The sequence below is a fragment of the Amphibalanus amphitrite genome, unplaced genomic scaffold, assembly GCF_019059575.1.
Source record: "Amphibalanus amphitrite isolate SeventyFive unplaced genomic scaffold, NRLGWU_Aamphi_draft 000744F_arrow, whole genome shotgun sequence".
Taxonomy (NCBI): Eukaryota; Metazoa; Arthropoda; class Thecostraca; order Balanomorpha; family Balanidae; genus Amphibalanus; species Amphibalanus amphitrite.
This window is the reverse complement of record NW_024882238.1, coordinates 91922-108490: the sequence shown is the minus strand read 5'-3', so window position 1 is coordinate 108490 and position 16569 is coordinate 91922. Positions and strand designations below refer to the sequence as shown.

General features: G+C 49.5%; 2 protein-coding genes across 4 annotated transcripts; one reads left to right on the top strand and one right to left on the bottom strand.

The window, feature by feature from the left end:
- Positions 1-354: 354 nt before the first annotated feature.
- Positions 355-5255, bottom strand: LOC122365496 (T-cell activation inhibitor, mitochondrial-like). The gene is made up of 10 exons (XM_043336761.1): positions 5050-5255; positions 4611-4836; positions 4239-4368; positions 3794-4019; positions 3207-3427; positions 2661-2853; positions 2195-2338; positions 1785-1857; positions 1314-1372; positions 355-1107 (listed from the first exon to the last, which is right to left on the bottom strand). Exons 2-10 carry the CDS (start codon positions 4764-4766, stop codon positions 873-875), a joined length of 1437 nt encoding a protein of 478 aa, XP_043192696.1. The 5' UTR covers positions 4767-4836; positions 5050-5255; the 3' UTR covers positions 355-872.
- A 225-nt stretch (positions 5256-5480) lies between these two features.
- On the top strand, positions 5481-14257 carry LOC122365495 (F-box/LRR-repeat protein 4-like). 3 transcript variants are annotated; one of them, XM_043336758.1, is made up of 6 exons: positions 5481-5491; positions 10272-10515; positions 10799-10959; positions 11659-11819; positions 12420-12599; positions 12969-14257. In XM_043336758.1, the coding sequence occupies exons 2-6, from the start codon at positions 10365-10367 to the stop codon at positions 13738-13740; spliced, it is 1425 nt and encodes a 474-aa protein (XP_043192693.1). In that variant the 5' UTR covers positions 5481-5491; positions 10272-10364; the 3' UTR covers positions 13741-14257. The 3 variants fall into 3 exon arrangements, with proteins under 3 accessions (XP_043192693.1, XP_043192694.1, XP_043192695.1); XM_043336759.1 differs by lacking the exon at positions 5481-5491 and adding an exon at positions 5495-5576; XM_043336760.1 differs by lacking the exon at positions 5481-5491 and adding an exon at positions 5752-5843 and having other exon boundaries at positions 10264-10515.
- Positions 14258-16569: the final 2312 nt, after the last annotated feature.

Genomic DNA, 16569 nt, shown 5'->3' with positions numbered 1-16569 from the left:
ACAATTATTTTCGGGGCAGAAATGTAAACGTAGATAATAAGAAACGATTGCACATGAATGGCCAGCATAACGATAGCCAACTTCTTAGCCAACTTACGCATACGAGCGCGGTGCGTGTTATTTGATCGATTCCCTTCGAAGACAATTCCCTGAGAACTTCCATCTGGCCGCTTGGCGACTTCGTCCCCCATATCTAATGCCACTTACTAACGTTAACGTCTCGCGAAGTTTCTTGAGACGAATGGCTTTCCACCCTCACTGACTGCACTTACTGACTTGTATAGCTATGACAGTTCCCTCGCTCTTCGCAAATGGCACCCCTTGTCAAAAAGTAGATTCTCATAGAGAAACAGCTCGTGAGACATCATACTATGTTCTGTCTCAATCTACGTCCTGAAATGCGTTCAACTGCCTAAAAGTACACGAATCACTTGCTCCATTTGCAAATCACAAGAAAAGTACTGCACTATGCGGTAGGTCACAAACATACGAGTATATCCTAGGTCGTTCAAACCAGCGACGGATTCAGGCATGGTTCACATCTAGGGAACTGGCCGACCAGAAAAACATCAAGTTATGTTAAACCGAATCCCTACAATGCCACCGTACCGTCAAGCCCAAATTCAGAAATAACGGTCAAAACAAGTAACGTGGCCCAATCAGTTTTAACACAGCACCTCTAGTCAATCCACATACAGCAGGTCACAGTATTCGCAATGCCCCGTCCGCCTCCGCACACATCACAGGTTCTTCAGTACACCCATTCTCACAAGGTCCCAACTGTCCCTCAGTCCCGGTAATTGGTCCTCTGTCACTCTCTAACCCAAGACATCCTCCCCTATCACTCTCCTAAATCCTACCCACCCCTCCCCTCAGTCCAACCAGTCCCACGGTAGCGTGCACGCTCCATCGCCGTCCACGGCGTAGTAGTGCGCCACAGAGATACGCCAGTCGGTCAGAACTGGAGCCAGGCGGTGCCGGTGTGCCAACAGTCGGCGGCAGCAGGCCAGCATCTGCTGCGGTAGAATGTTGTCCTGCTTCTCCAGCCGGCGCAGACCGAGCGCCGCCGCACACTCGGCCGTCACCGCCGTCTCATCGTGAGAAAGACTTACGAAGGGAGAGCGGTTGTTAGGGACCAGACCAGAGAGGGAGGGTATCTAAAATGGGCGGGGAAGATTAAACCGGGGACACTACTTTGTCACACTTTATCATACATTTCATTACACACATTGTCAGAGAAGTTCATTTTTACACATATATTCAAAATGTAAGAGTTTGATTTGATAGTGTTTCTGAAAAAGTTAGCGCCTTACCGAGTGTACTCTTCCAGTTTCTGTTCTGCTTCCACCATACAATCGGTAATATACCGAACCTGTAACATGAAGATACAGCACGTAAAGGATTAGCAAGCTAGCAGCTGACACATATTCTTGACGAGGGAGGCGCATATAACGGGACTCTGCTTCGATATCTGAGTCCGCTCCGGTTGGCGGAGTTTCGTGATCAGTGTGACAAGAGAAGATCGGGATTCATAACTCACATGTGTCATTCAGCGAGCTCAACTAGAACGCGATGTTCAAGATCGCATAATAAATTCAGATCGATCTGGTAGCAAATATAATCGGGAACACCCGTTCGGAATCCCTAAACTAATATTCAAGCGCATGAGAGTAGGGCTGACTTGAGTCCTCGGGGCCATAAGTCAACACCAGCGGAGCTCCCGGGCGTCTATCTCAGGTTAACTCACCAACAGTGAAAGCGACAAGGAGTCCAGCTAAACTCACCAGTAGTGAAGGCGGACAGGAGGAGGGGGCGATGATCTGACCCATGGGTGACAGGAACAGTGGCCCCGACTCGCTGTCGGCACACACAGTGTGAGGGTGTCAATCGAGCGCGAGATGGCATTGGTAGATAGACGACCGGGCAGACTAGAATTTACAGCGTATTAAAAAATGAACTGAGTGATGACTTGCAACAACGCTGACCTTACATTCCTTTCATTTCAGATCTCAGAAAAGGTAACGGCATAACTGGAGAAGCATGGACATTCAAAATTAAATATCAAATGACAACTCTCATTATCACCTACAAACCAACTGCATCATTTCTAACGATAAGACCCCATCGCCCAGTTAGTCTCAGCAGAGACGGCTACCAGAGTACTACTCAAGATTCGACCACCATAACTACTCACGATTCGACCACCAACTGTAGGTGACTGAGTTTGTCGGGCCACGAGCGAGGGTAGCCATGGCTGCCCCAGAAGTCGCCCATGCTCGTCACCAGACGGCGCAGCTGCTGCTCGTAGCTGGTCACCATGGTGATCGGCTGAAACTTCCTGACGGCAAATGGGCGGAGTTGTAACTAAGGGGAGCGTGCCGGGGTTTTACGAGTAGCACGTTCAGTATGAAAGTGCTACGCATAAATAAAAGACGCTATGGGTGGCAACTGACTCATTATTGCATGTCATACTTCTTATTTGTAACCCTACTCAACGTTGCTGTTTCGAATATGCATACGATCAGTTCATCAGAATGAATTAGATTAACTTGGCTACTATCCATCGGCAAAACCAAAAACACGCTCCCTCCCACCCATGGATATATCCACCCCTCCCCGACTTTCAGAACTCCCTGTATCCCTCCACACCATCCGCTCACCTGTGTACCACCTGGATGTCCCTCAGGTGGCGGGAGAGGGCGCGCTGCAGGTGCGGCACCTTCTGCAGGTAGAGCTTGTCGTCGGCGCACCGCCGGATCACGCTGATCCAGTTGGTGATCACCTCCCCGCTGTTGAGGATCAGGTGGCCGTCCAGACTGACGCCCGACTCGTTACCGAATACCACCGTCTTGTCTGTCGGCAGCGGCGCGGGAGGTGTGAGGACGACAGCCAAAGAAAAAACATCGAGGGAAGTGGCGGCCAGTCATTGAACACGCACAGGCAAAGCTCAGAATCAAGCAAGGCCCCATTTGTTACGCTAGTCTGCAATTACGTACTATAAGCAGTCTCGACGCTAATAAAAAACTGAAAGTACAGAGTGAAATATAGTCGAGCAGCCGGGCTCCTATTATTGCAAGCCTTCTCTGAAAGTCTCGTTCGCTAGTGCTTTTCACAATTTCCGGACTAATCCATCCTCACAGTGCCCGACACTCCAAGGTCAGCCACTCGCTCCCTCCCTCCCTTTCTCCTTCGACATCCCGTCGTACCTCTGAGCAGCTCACTAACATCCGGATGGTGGTTGACCAGCGTGTCAAAGCTGCGCAGACACCCCCGGAAGTGCTCAGCGCCCCAGCCACAGCGCCACTCCATCGCTGACAGATGCAGTCGCGAGACGAGCGCGGCGCGCAGGCGGCCGATCTCGGCGCGGGTGCGCGCGGACGCAGCCGCCCTGCGCCGTGTCTCGCCGCCGGTGCGCGCCAGCCACGTGCTGAGGACGAGAGGGAGGTGGTCAGGAAGGCAGTCAGATACAGCAAGGTGGAATAAGTTCACCGGTCTATTGCAACGTGTAGGAATGTGCTAAATGCGTTCGGAAGTTCGTTGCAATGCGCCAAATTGATTGCAAGTACGAAGCAAAACGAAGCAGAACGAACAAGACGTAGGGCGAACGTACAAGCACGTGGCAACGCGAACGGAATCGATGGTGTGCAACAAAGAGGTTTATACACATTGACAGGAATCTATACAATGTGCCGCCGAATAAACGGATCATTCATCGACAGAACCCAAAAGATCCCAATTTCTCAGCTCTTTTAAATTGTAATCCCACCTCAGCAGTATCCCGCCGTCAACTCACAACAGGGTCATCTCGGGCCTCTGCGGCGGCGCCTCGGGCTCCGCACCCATCTCAGCAAACAGGTCATCCAGGGGGGGTGTGGGTCGGCGCGGGCGGGCCGGCCGGCCGCTCTGTCCCGCCGGCAGACTGTCCAGGTAGGTGGTGGGCAGCCGACACTGTTCCAGGACAGTGCGAACCGTCCGCTTCAGGTCCGGGGCCAGGGCGATCTGCACCGGCGCCGGAGCCGCTGTGGAGAAGAGAGGCGGTTAGTGGAGGCGGCACCTTACTCAACGAGCATCCCCGACTTATGTACGCCCCCAGAAGCAAGTCACAAATACAACAGTGACTGAACATAAAACAAAGGTATACTGGCCCAAATCTACGATGATGACAGAAAATAAAGCCGATATTCTCTGGCTACGGCCTACAATGTCAGGCTAGCAATGTCCAGCGTTCGACAACTCACCTTGTGCGCGGTTCCCCTTCTGCTCGACGTCGCGAACGTAAAACGTTACGGTGCTCGGAGCCACTCGCTTCGAGTTCAGCAGCTTGTCCAGGTGAGCTTGGAGAAACTGAAGAGAGCCTTCATTCACATTCTGAAAGGGAGCAAATAAATTAATTCCGTAAGACAAAGATGACAACATCGCTAGACGCTAAGCATATTGTCACTGATACCGAGCTTACAAAAGCCATGGCTAAAAAACATTAGAAAACCACTCCCAAGATTGCGAGAATGAGAGCAAGAACAATTAGCCCAAGAACGATATGGAAAAATGCCAGAGAACTGACGCATTCACATACACACTCGTCACTCAGTATTTCTAGTCATTATTCGCACCTTAAAGTCAGGATACTGATGAAACAGGTCAGGGTGAACCACAAAGTAGAATGGCCTGAGCGCATGTGCCAGCTGCGCAGAGCTGAGCCGTCGTGCCAGCAGCGGGCACTGGCGGCGACTGCAGCGGAGCAAGCCGACGGCCGGTCGGCGCAACATGGCTGCCGCTCTATCTCAGTGCAGGTCGGTCATCCGCTCACTGAGGATGGAGTCAGCCGCTATAAGCGGTCTGAAAACAATAGCCTGAGTTAATACGAAATGGCGGCCACCTGAAAGAAAAACAATGAGACGACGAGAAGACAACCGTTTAATTGTAATGCTTTCAAATGATGGTCGTCGCTCGATGCCAATAATGATAATACAGGATTGAGAGGACTGCATGGCATGAGATAATACAGTTATTGCATTGTAATGCGGCTAATGGACCTGCTTCATAACTTACTTCAACAGAAGGACAGAATAAAACAGAATGAAGAACTGCTAACAACCCAAAATAAAAGAAGCACTGAATTTCCAGTCCTTCTACATAAATCAGCTGATGAAATGTAAATAGAGTCTAGGGTTCGCGCTGCTTTCGAAACATCTGCGTCGTGATAGCGAAACAAAAAGGGTAGGGTCTAACTCCAACATGGCTTTCGTGCCGTTTTTATTTTTTTATAAATTATTTTCTTTTTTTGCCATGATTGGCAGATGAAATATGATCAAAATATATAGATGAAATATGAAGGGTTAATTACAAACGTTTACGTCCAATAGTTCAATGTGATTTTTCAGAAATACACTTATAAATTTCAACAAATATTTTTATTATAGCTCTTGTGATATTTAACTAGAGGCAACCACTCCTGTTCTGTCATTTTTTACCATGCAAGTTGTTGCCCAACGTTGTATTGGTGTTATGTTTTTATTGTTATCCATTGTGGCAAGTCAAAGTATTATTGGTGCAGGGCAGGCAGTTCTCTATATACCGTGGGTGCAGGAAGGTGTTGTTGCAGAAGGGAATTGCTCACTGCACAGCACATTGAGGGATTTTAACTTTCTTGAATGCAGGGGCTCACCATCATCATTGACCTATAGAAGCAAGGGTAATTGGGCTCACCATCGATCACGATAGCTATCTATTTCACTATTATCACTATTCACCAATCACTGGCAACTGCAACTCGAACTGGGCTTTCCAGAATCCTTTTGGCCCACTCTACTTCATTTGATTTGTTTTAATTTGCTTTTCTGCAGGATTCCAGTCGGGGGAGGTTTGGTCAATCGTTGTCATTTTTAGCACGTGCTATTTTTGTCACACATGCTAAAAATGACAACGATTCTGCTATTTTTGACAACGATGAGGCCGATTTCACTCCTCAGCGAGGAAATGAAGATTTTGGAAAGATAAACACTGATTTTGGAAAAGAAGTGCTGCCACCTGGTGCAAGACGAAGAATCCAGCTTTAATATGCCTGTTATTTGTATGGTAGTTTGTTTTGTGGCCTGAAGTTGGAACTTAAAATTGAAGCATCCGAAAATGATCGATATTGATCGAAAACATGATGTTGATGAAAAAAATAATATTTTAAGTTGAGAGAGGAGGCCATTTTATCCAGATGCAGTAGTTTACTTCTTGAAATTATTTTTGCTAATGACGGCTGCTAATTATCCCTCATTACATGGCAGTCGTCGTAAGCAAAAATAATTTCAAGAAGTAAACCACCGCATCTGGATAAAATGGCCTCCTCTCTCAACTTAACATATTATTTTTTTCATCAACATCATGATTTCGATCAATATCGATCATTTTCGGATGCTTCAATTTAAAGTTCCAACTTCGGGCCACAAAAAAGGGTATACTTCAACGTTGGACTACCATACAAACAACGGCCATATTAAAGCTGGTTTCTTCTTCTTGCACCAGGTGGCAGCACTTCTTTTCCAAAATCAGTGCTTGTATTTCCAAAATCGTGATTTCCTCGCTGAGGAGTGAAATCGGCTTCATCGTTGCTAAAAATAGCTGATAGCGTTGTCATTTTTAGCCAGCGGTGTAACTTTCTATATGTATGGGGGTGCAGGTGCACCCCCATCCCCTGAAAGTGCACCCCCATCACGTCAAAGTGCACCCCCATAGGCTAAGCGGCACCCCACACGCCGCCCGACACCGATAAGCTCTTGATCAGATGGCGAGGGTGATTTCCCGGCTACATTCCGTCTCATGACCGGCGTCGTGCTGCTTGCGGGCTTGGGAAGCGTCCAGTCGTATCGTTCCCTAAAAATGGATGAAAGGGGCACCCCGACAAAAACGGGACTTTCTCAGAAAAAGTGGAGCGCCCGAGGCAGAAGTGGGGCACCTCCAGGCTCCAACGTAGGTTGGGATCGTCAAGCATAAGGCTGGCGCCCCAGCGGAGGAGAGGCGCCCCCAGTAGGAATGAGGCACCTCAAGCAGAACTTGCGGTTCGCCCAGTAGAATAGCGCCCTCAGTAGAACACGGGCGACCCCAGCAGAAAGGGGCGCCTCACCAGAAGAAGGGCGCCCCAGCGGAAGAAGGGCGCCCCACCAGAAGTGAGAAGAGAGATGTCTCCAGCAGAAAAGGAGCGCCCTCAGCACAAGAAGGGCTCCCCAGCAGAAAGGGGGCGCCCCAGCAGGAGAGGGATGCTTCCAGAAGAAGAGAGGCACTCCAATAACAATGGGGCACCTCAAGCAAAAGTTGGGCTCGTCCAGCAGTAGTGGGGCGCCCCTAGCAGAAGAGGAGTGCCCCCAGCATAGGGCCGCCCCAGCAGAAAGGGGCGCCCTACCAGGAGAGGGATGCCTACAGAAGAGAGGCGCCTCAATACAAAAGGGGCACCTGGAGCAAAAGTTGGGTTCGTCCAGCAGCAGTGGGGCCGGGGCGCCCCCAGCACTCAGCAGAGGTGGGGCGCCCCAAGCGGCCCCGGCGGAAGTGTGGCGTCCCAGCAGAACAGGGGCTCCCCAGCAAAAGAGCAATGCCCCCAACAGACCTACCCGAGCACCTTCAGCAGAAGTTGGGCTCGCCCGGCAGAAGAGGGACGCCTCTAGCAAAAATAGAGCATATCAGGGAAGGGAAATGTCAGACTCCAGTAGAAAAGTGAGACCCCAGCAGAGGAGGAGCGCCCATCAGAAGTAAGTCCCGCCTAGCAGAAGCGGGGTGACCTCAGCAGGAGAAAGGCGACCCCAGCAGTAGAAAGGCGCCCAATAAAGAAGGCGATTCCAGCAAAAGTTGGTGTCGCCAGTCGCCGAGCATAAAAGGGCACCCCGATTCTATAAAAGGGTGGAATAAAAAGTAAAATGCAATTTCGTTATAAATTCAATTGATTGATTGATATTCGTGCGAATGAATTTAATGTCATTTCGTAATACCCAACTTTATGCCATTGGACTGTAACATTGGGATGTTTATTGTTTAGTGTTCATACAATTAAAATTGTACATGCAAATATATTCATTTTATTTCAAAAGTTATTGTAAGTTGTACCTACAAGCAGAAACCTCGACTTCCGTTTATCGGTGCGCCGGTTAGAGGGCCTTGGGTTAATATAAATGAACTTCAATCCCATTTGCAACATCAGTCTGTGTTCAAACTAAACCGGAGGAACACAAAATGGTGATCACTCTCAAGTCTGAATTTCGAAATATACCAACAAAGCATTTTACCGAAATCGAGAGACAAGGGCGCACACAAAAGGAGGGGGGGTACACGGGCCCGTGCCCCCCCCCCATTCGAAAGGGGGGCCATCTCAAATGGTTCTCAAATGGGCCTCTACTCTTAAGACCGCCGAAGACTGTCTAAAATGAGCTAAAAAGACGATTAAAAAGACCAGGATGAGGAAAGCCCATCTCGGGCCCCGGCAGGCCCAAATGAGGCCATACAATGTCCAGCGCAATCAAGGGGAAGGTGATAGATGTAAAATTTCAATAACCTTCAAAAGGTCCCAAAGGGCCTTCAACTGGCGTCAAAGGGCCCTCAAAATGCCTTAAAGGGCTCTCAGAAGGCCTAGAGGGCCCTCAGATGGCGTCAAAGGGCCCTCAAAAGGCCTGAAAGAGCCCTCAGCCGACAGCAAACGGCCCTCAGAAGGTCTTAAAAGGCGCCAATGGGCCCAGTGCCGGCGTCAAACGCCTCCAAAGGTGGCAAAGGGCCCTTAGCTGGCGTCAGAGGGTCCCCAGCTGGTGTCAGAGGGCCCTCAACTGGCGTCAGAGGGCCCTAAGCTAGCGTCAAATGGCCCATCCGAAGACCTCAAAGGGCCCTCAGCTGGGGTCAAAGGGCCCTCAGAAGGCCTTGAAGGGCGTCAAAGGACCATGAGATGGCGCCAAACGGCCCTCCAAAGGCCTCAAAGGGCCCTTAACTGGCGTCAGAGGGCCCCCAGCTGGTGTAAGAGGGCTCTCAAATGACGTCGAACGGTCCTCAGCTGGTGTCAAACGGCCCTCAGAGGGCCTCAAAGGGCCCTCGGCTGGCGTCAAAGGGTCCTTAGAAGGCCTCAAGGGGCCCTCAACTGACGTCAAACGGCCCTCCGAAGGCCTCAAAGGGCCCATAGTTGGTGTCAGAGGGCCCCATGCAGGTGTCAGAGGGCCCTCAGCTGACATCAAATGGCCCTCAGCTGGCGTCAAATGGCGCTCAGAAGGACTCAAGGGGCCATCAGCTAGGTCCAAAGTGCCCTCAGCTGACGTCAAACGGCCCTCAGCGGGCTCAGAAGGCCTCAAAGGACCCTCGGATCTTCGGGCCCTTGAGGGCTTCTTCGTTGTGACAGTGCTGCTTTGTCGGTGAGGTGCGCGGTCGCCGTGGGTCCCTCGCTCGCCGCCGGGACAGCGAAAGGTGGGTGATCGGGGCCGCCGTCGGCCGTACGTGCCCTGGTATGGGCTTCCTGAATATCTGTTACGACTGGTACCTTAGGAACGTGGGGCATGCCGCCTGAAAATCGTGTCTTTGTAATTTGTGGTATAAAAGTGAGAAAAGTTAAATCTCTTGTCTGTGATCTCGCTACGAATCATTGTAATGATTTTTCATGTCTATGTGGCTGAATAGATATGCGAATTGACAAAGGGGGTGCTGCCCCGCTCATACACATCCGGGCTTACCCGTGACTATAGCCTCCGCTTCTAGCTAGCCAGTAGCCCGGGTCGGTCGGCCGGCTGGCAGTAAGGCGCTACACGGACTGATTTTTGAGGGCCTTGCATCCACGCTTATTAATAGAATATTTTACGTGATTGTTAAGATGGTGATAACTAATCACTGAATCGTATTTGAATGAAACATGCTGCGTAAACAAAAATAGAACATTCAGATTCAATTCTTTGAAAATTGAACAGGTACTGAAGTGATTGTTTTAATCATGTATCGACAAAAGCCAACTTTCAAGTCAACTGAAATAGAATGGCGTCGGGGAATTTTTCGGCTGGGGCCTGGGGCCCTTCGTCATGGGGGAGGGGGGCAGTTTGAAGGTCGTGCCCCCCCCCGTTCAAAAATCCTGTGTGCGCGCCTATTGAGAGATATGCACCATTTATGCTCCTTGGAAAGCGCCCCTATCCTCATTGAATGTCGCCCCCATCACCAAGTGCACCCCCATCTCAAAATCAAAAGTTACACCCCTGTTTTTAGCACATGGTTGCCAAAAATGGCATGTGCTAAAAATGACAACCATTGACCAAACCTCCCCCAACTGATTCAAGTTGAAGTTAAGCTTCAATGTTAAGCAGGTCAAGCAGTTAAGAAGTTCAGCAGTCAAGTTTCATTCATTGCTGCTCATCTTTATTTTTTGGAGCATGCCTCACACTGCTGATCCAAAGACGCTAGAAGAGCTATGCTGCAAAAACATCTCTCAAAATATGGACAATTTATGGTGTAAACACTATGATGAGCATTTTCATGGAAAGTCAGAGTGCTTATATCTACTCGGACCTTTTTCCAACCTCCGTGAGTATCAGTAATCAGGGTGTACCAATTTACCATTTTGTTGTGCAGTGCATATATAAAACACCTGACACCATTTAAACTTAATGATAGGACATGTTTCCTATGTCTTGGGATGGGTAATAACAATTGGCAAATACCTACTGATAATAAGCCTCTAATGTGTTAACAGGATAGTAAGTATATACTACTGCTGCATGTAGTAAATGGTCCACATTGTAATCTGATGTCTTCATAGTTTGATAGATAAAGGTTAATTTGACTGAGCACTGATGTTGTCTTCCAGCTGGTGTACTGCTGAGTCAACTGATCAAATACCTGAAGAACAATGGTGTAAGGATTGGCCACCTTCAGCTTCTGCTTGACTACAGTCTGCAGGACCTGGATCTCTCCAGGCTGAGCAAGAACATGGGCACAGTCCTCAACACCATTACCAATAGATGTGTGGTGAGTAGGTGACTCAATCTTACTGGTACCAGGATAACAGTTTGATCTCAGCACAGAAAGGTGGGATTTTTACATCTCCTTCTTACTTGTTTCCTGAGCTTACCTTTTATGCAACAACTTTTAGTGCAAAATTTTATGGCAAAGCTTTGGTGAACATCTGTTTTCTCTTGTCAAAATATGAAGATGTGCTATAAGCCAACCTAGGATTTAGGAAGATTCATTTCATTGGACTTATGCTGTTCCATATGGCTGGGCCTTTGACACCACTCATAAACAGTTTTAAAGTTATAAGTATCATTACATTTAGGGCTGTGAAGTCAGAGTAGGAGTTGATAGTTCTGACTGGAGTCAGAGTCAGATGAGTCAGTCACCGAAAAATCCATTGACTCTGCAGACCTGGCAGTGCTGCAGAGTCAGAATCAGAGTTGAAGTCGGTCAGAGTTGAAAGTTCTGACCAGAGTCAGTGTCGGAGTTGGTTTTTGGAAGCCAAAGTTGTAGTCAGAGTCACTGAAAATCCATCGACTCCGCAGCCCTGATCATTGTATTGTATTGTATTGTATTGTATTTACGATCATGGGCGATCCACACATGGCGTGGCGATTACTGCCCATATCCGAGGTCTCCAACTTCCAAGGTCAGGATCTACACCTTTTCCTTTTTATACCGGATTACTCACCAGTTCCCGCCATTGTTTCCCAGAATCTCCGGCATCTGGACCTGTCCGGCAACGCCAAGCTGCCGCTGCAGGGCCAGCTGGCGCTCTTCTCCACCCTGCGGGGGCTGGAGAGTATCAACCTGAGCAGCACCAACACGTCCGACCGGGTCATGTCCGTCATCGGCGCCTACTGCACGCAGCTCCAGTGAGTACCAAAGGCTACTGGCCGGACAGTACTGAACCCGGGTACTGAACGCAGCTCTGGGGAATATACCGCACGCAGTTCCAGTACATACGGATACCGCACGCAGCTCCGATAAGGATACTGCACGGCGTATGCAGCTCCGGTAAGAATAGTACGCTCAGTTACGGTAAATTTTCTGCATGTAACTCCGGTGGCGGTGAGTGTACTGCACCGTGTACGCGACTCCGGTCAGTGAGTGCCACTCTTCAGAGAACAGTGACGATTTGCTGCCAGTTGCTTCAGACAATGCTCTCAGATGCAGATGCCATATTTCTGGCAAATGCTCGTGACTTTCGATCTGGGCAAAGAGAGCTTATATAGAGATATCAAGACTCCTCGCTAACGCTGCCGTGCAAAGGCAAAAAACGATTACGTCGGGTCAGAGGTCCTTGCGTCAGATAAGAAGTCACCCTAACATAATCATGTTTGCCTTTGCACGGCAGAACGGTCTCGCCGTCACCTGTAACATTACGGTGCCGAGCAGTGTCACCCCCCCCCCCCCCCATGACTGCTGCGACAGTGCCGCTCCGCTGACGCCGTCACTCCTCCCCGTACCCACAGGGAGCTGGATGTACAACGCTCAGGGGTGACGGACCTGGGTCTGAACAGCCTGGCGGCATCGGTACCCTCCCACGGTACCACCACCGCCGGACAGTCCATTACCAAACTCAGTGTGGAGGGCTGCAACCTCTCGCCCGAGTCGGCCTTCGGCGTCATCAAAAACATGCCCAACCTCGTACAGTGAGTGATCGATCTTACCCAGTTGCGTGAAATGGGTTTAGCGGTACTTCAGTTGAGGTACCTTAAACTGATCGCGAATTAGCTAGCGTAAGAGATTCTACGATTGTTTTACTTACATAAAAATATTTTTATTTGCAAGCGGCGGGAATCGAAAGATCTGAAGAATGGTGGGTTCCGAATGAAGTCACTTATTTTCAATTTAGAAAAGCAAACGCAAAGCGAATAATTAATCTATCGATCGTATTCGACATAGCTGGTACCCTCTGTTCTCGTATTATCTGCTTCCTTCCGATGGTCGGTTGATAAGTGTATATGCCGCCGTTTGTGCTGTTGTGTCCGACTGCTGACTCATCCGTCCTTTCCGTGCAGTTTCGACCACCCGGACTCTCTGTGGGGCGTGACCCAGCTGATGCTGCAGCAGCCGGAGCGGGCTCCTCTGGCCCTCACCAGTCTGGAGGGCTCCTCGGCCGCCGGACTGGAGGTGGCCGCCGCCGCCTGTCCCGACTGCACCCTGCTCCGGCTCGACATGGATCCCGAGTCGTCTCTGGAAGCGGCGCAACAGCTGAGCAAGCTCACAGAACTGGTGTTGATGTCACCGTGTGAACCGTGCCCGGGACTGGCGGAGCTGCTGGCCGCGCGCGGTGCCGGGCTGACCAACCTAGCTCTGAACGGGGTCACGGGAGTCCCGCTGGCGGCTGCTCTGCGCCACTGCCGCTCGCTGCAGTCGCTGATTCTAATTATGTGTCGGTTTAGGTCGGAGCCGGCGCCAGGCGGACCTCTCTCCAACCTGGAGCACCTTTGGCTAGCGGAGGAAAGTGACGGCTCTCCTCCGATGGACCTGCTCCGGCGCGCGCTGGCCTCTCCCGCGCTAACCACCCTCACCCTACAGAACTGTGACACCATCACAGACACACTGCTGGAGGAGGCACTGGACGCTGGCGGGCTGGCGCAGCTGGAGACGCTCTCACTGGAGCACTGCGGACAGGTGACTGTGGAGCCTCTGCTGCGACTGGTGCTGCAGTGTCCGCGTCTGGAGACACTCCGGATGGTGATGTGCCCGCAGCTGTCCCGGAGGGACGCGGGTGAGGTGCGCAGACTGGCAGAGGGTAACGGGTGGCGATTACAGGTGGAATGGCAGTGACCGCCGCCCGCGGAGACTGCGGAATTCGACAGGCTGTGGCTCGTATGATGCGCACTCTTTGTGTTGGGGGGGGGGGGGGGGGGGGGGGTGATGCGTTTCTGTGTGATATTTGAAATTTAGGAGCCAGTATGCCGACAGGCCTTATACGAGATCGTTGCAAAATATTTTTAGCTCCGAATGATAAGGCGTCTGTGGTTTTTACTAGGACGAATTATAGCTTTATCCAGACGTTGATCGTTGTACTTTCTGTCAATAATGAGCTGTTTAGAGCAATATTGCGAGATGTTTTATCCGAATTGCAATTATAACCCATGCATATGGTTTGTTTAATTTGTTTGCAAGACATTGTTGTACTCAGTCATAAACTACCCACTCTGATTCCTAATTTTGACGTGTGATATGCCGTTTTGTTATCGATGCTAACTACCTACGTTCAATTTTGCGGCATGTGTCCCGTAGTTTTGTCATGATTTGATCAGAACCGTGTGATAATAGACGACCGACGTATGTCGTATAATTAGAGTTCCTTTGAACGGCTGCTAGAGGTAACTACACTTCCAAGCGCTGAAACTGAATCTCTACAGGTTTCAGTTCTGAGTGATTTGGAACGGCACGGAACGGTAACTGAGCGTGGAACCTGGAAATGGGAATATCTATCTAAACATGATGCATTTTCTGGTACGTACCTACGTCGCGTCGCGAATACGAGAATTAGGTGGGGTGGGCCATATGGCTATAGCCGGCTATCGATGCTGATTGAAGGATGTGGGACGTCGGAAGAGAAATATAGCAACATCTAATAACAATGTCCGCCCACGGTTACTTGCATCAAAATTTGAACGTTATTGATCCGGAACGTCCCCAAATTGTGTTTGCAAAGCTAGGTAATGGGCACTGGCGGATCCAGGGGGGGCCACGGGGGCCATGGCCCCCCCAAAGGCCTAAAGTGGCCGGTTTGGCCCCCCCAAAACGTCCGAAAAAATGCTAAGAAAATATACCTTGATGGAGGTTTTTAGCCACTTGGTGAAGTAAAGCTTTCCACAGCATAATATGGAAGCAATATGGTAGCAGTGAGGGTCAGTCAAAAGTTGCGCGAGAAAAAGTCTGTTGTTGGCACCACGGTCATTGAATACTAAGGTAACACGGAGCCGAAGCTTCAAGCCAGGGGACGCGGGAGGCATGCCGTCAGCTGATTGTGTACAAGAGTTTACCCAGGGCCCTATGGGAGAGAGTTAACACGTGCTTCTATGGGGCGAATTCGATGCAACAATGGCGCAGTAGCGACATTACTCTTGTTCGATGTCTTTCGGACGACAAAGATTCTACGCCGTTTGGCCAATCACATTCCATAATTGCAGCCGAGCCCCCGTTGACCTAGAAGAGGATTGGCCGGACGACGTACAATCTTCGTCGTCTGAGAGACATCGAACGAGGGGTACATCGACTGAATATACATTGCGATTCAATATTCAGTAATATGGCCTTGATTCAGTATTTTATGACCGTGATTGCAATTTGCATTTGAGCTCAGCAGTCGAGTAAGTTGTGCCAAAAATACCAGAAGCGATATCCTATATACGGCCTTGACCAGAAGTGTTGCATGCCCTGGATGCAGAAAAACAAGATTGAGATGAGTGGATCCTTTAGGGCCTTGAGTGGATCAAGATGTATCTTTCGTGCAGATGTATCAAGATGTACCTTTCACTTAAGATCCATGCAGGTGAGGTTCCAGTGAAATTTGAATTCGATAGGTAGCTATTTTTGTTTTTGCTTTGATACTTGTGGTAAGGAAACATGATTATGGTTGCATGAACCGCCCACTGCTCATTGCTGTCTTGTCTCGGGTTCGATATCCGATCACCATTCTTTCTTAAATAGCTCACCCCATATGGAAATCAGGTTTCAGGAGGCCACTAGGCCTGTGGGGCCTGGTCTCAATGAGCTCCCAGTGCTAAGGACAGTCAGGCTCATATGTTGGGTAAGGTCAGGTTCAGGTAGGCCAGTATGCACTCTGCAAAGCATGGCAATTTCAACAAGATCTCGTCTGTGCTGGCTTGTCCGGCTGGTGAGGCTTTGGTGTGGCGTGGATTTAGCTTGGTGCAGTGCGGATTTTGTGTAGCGCGGTGCAGATTTGGCCTGGTGTGGTCAGGTGGTGGGGGATGTAGTGTAGTGCATTTTAAATGTGGCTTGGTGATGGACATGATGGACCCAACAAAATGGATGGCCAAAATTGAAAAAAGCATTAATGGAGCTTTAACATGCAATTTAGTGTGCTCTCGGGCTGATAGGTGTGCGGTGGTCAGAACAGACTGTGCCAGTGCTGGTGCCTGGTGGTCCCACCAATCACGGGGGTCATCTCCTGTTGTGACCCAGGGGTCTAGTCAAAACCTTACCTATAAGTCTTCATTTCACTCATATATTAAACCTGGCCCTTTTTCAGGCACAAGCTTTGGATGAACTTCTGCTTCTGCGGTCAGCATTCTTACAGGAGAACCCAAGATTCACTGTACCTGTATGCATTTCAAAACTGAATAATTGATAGCAACAAGTCAATATTTGAAGTTGCAGCCAAATGCTGTGCCTTCTCTGCTGCAAGAGCTACATGTCACCATTGAAGCAAGGTAAGTGTTAAAAGAAATAGTTCACCTTCTGTGAGTAATTTGATTAATAAAATTCAAAAAGATGTGTTAAAAATGTGATGAATAAAATTTAAATGTATTCTAACTTGGAATTACACACTTCTTCTAAAGGGATTTCATTATTTTAATGATTAGAGTTATGAACACTAACTGCTGAACAACCTATCAGCTGCAAGGGATTCTGCTCCTG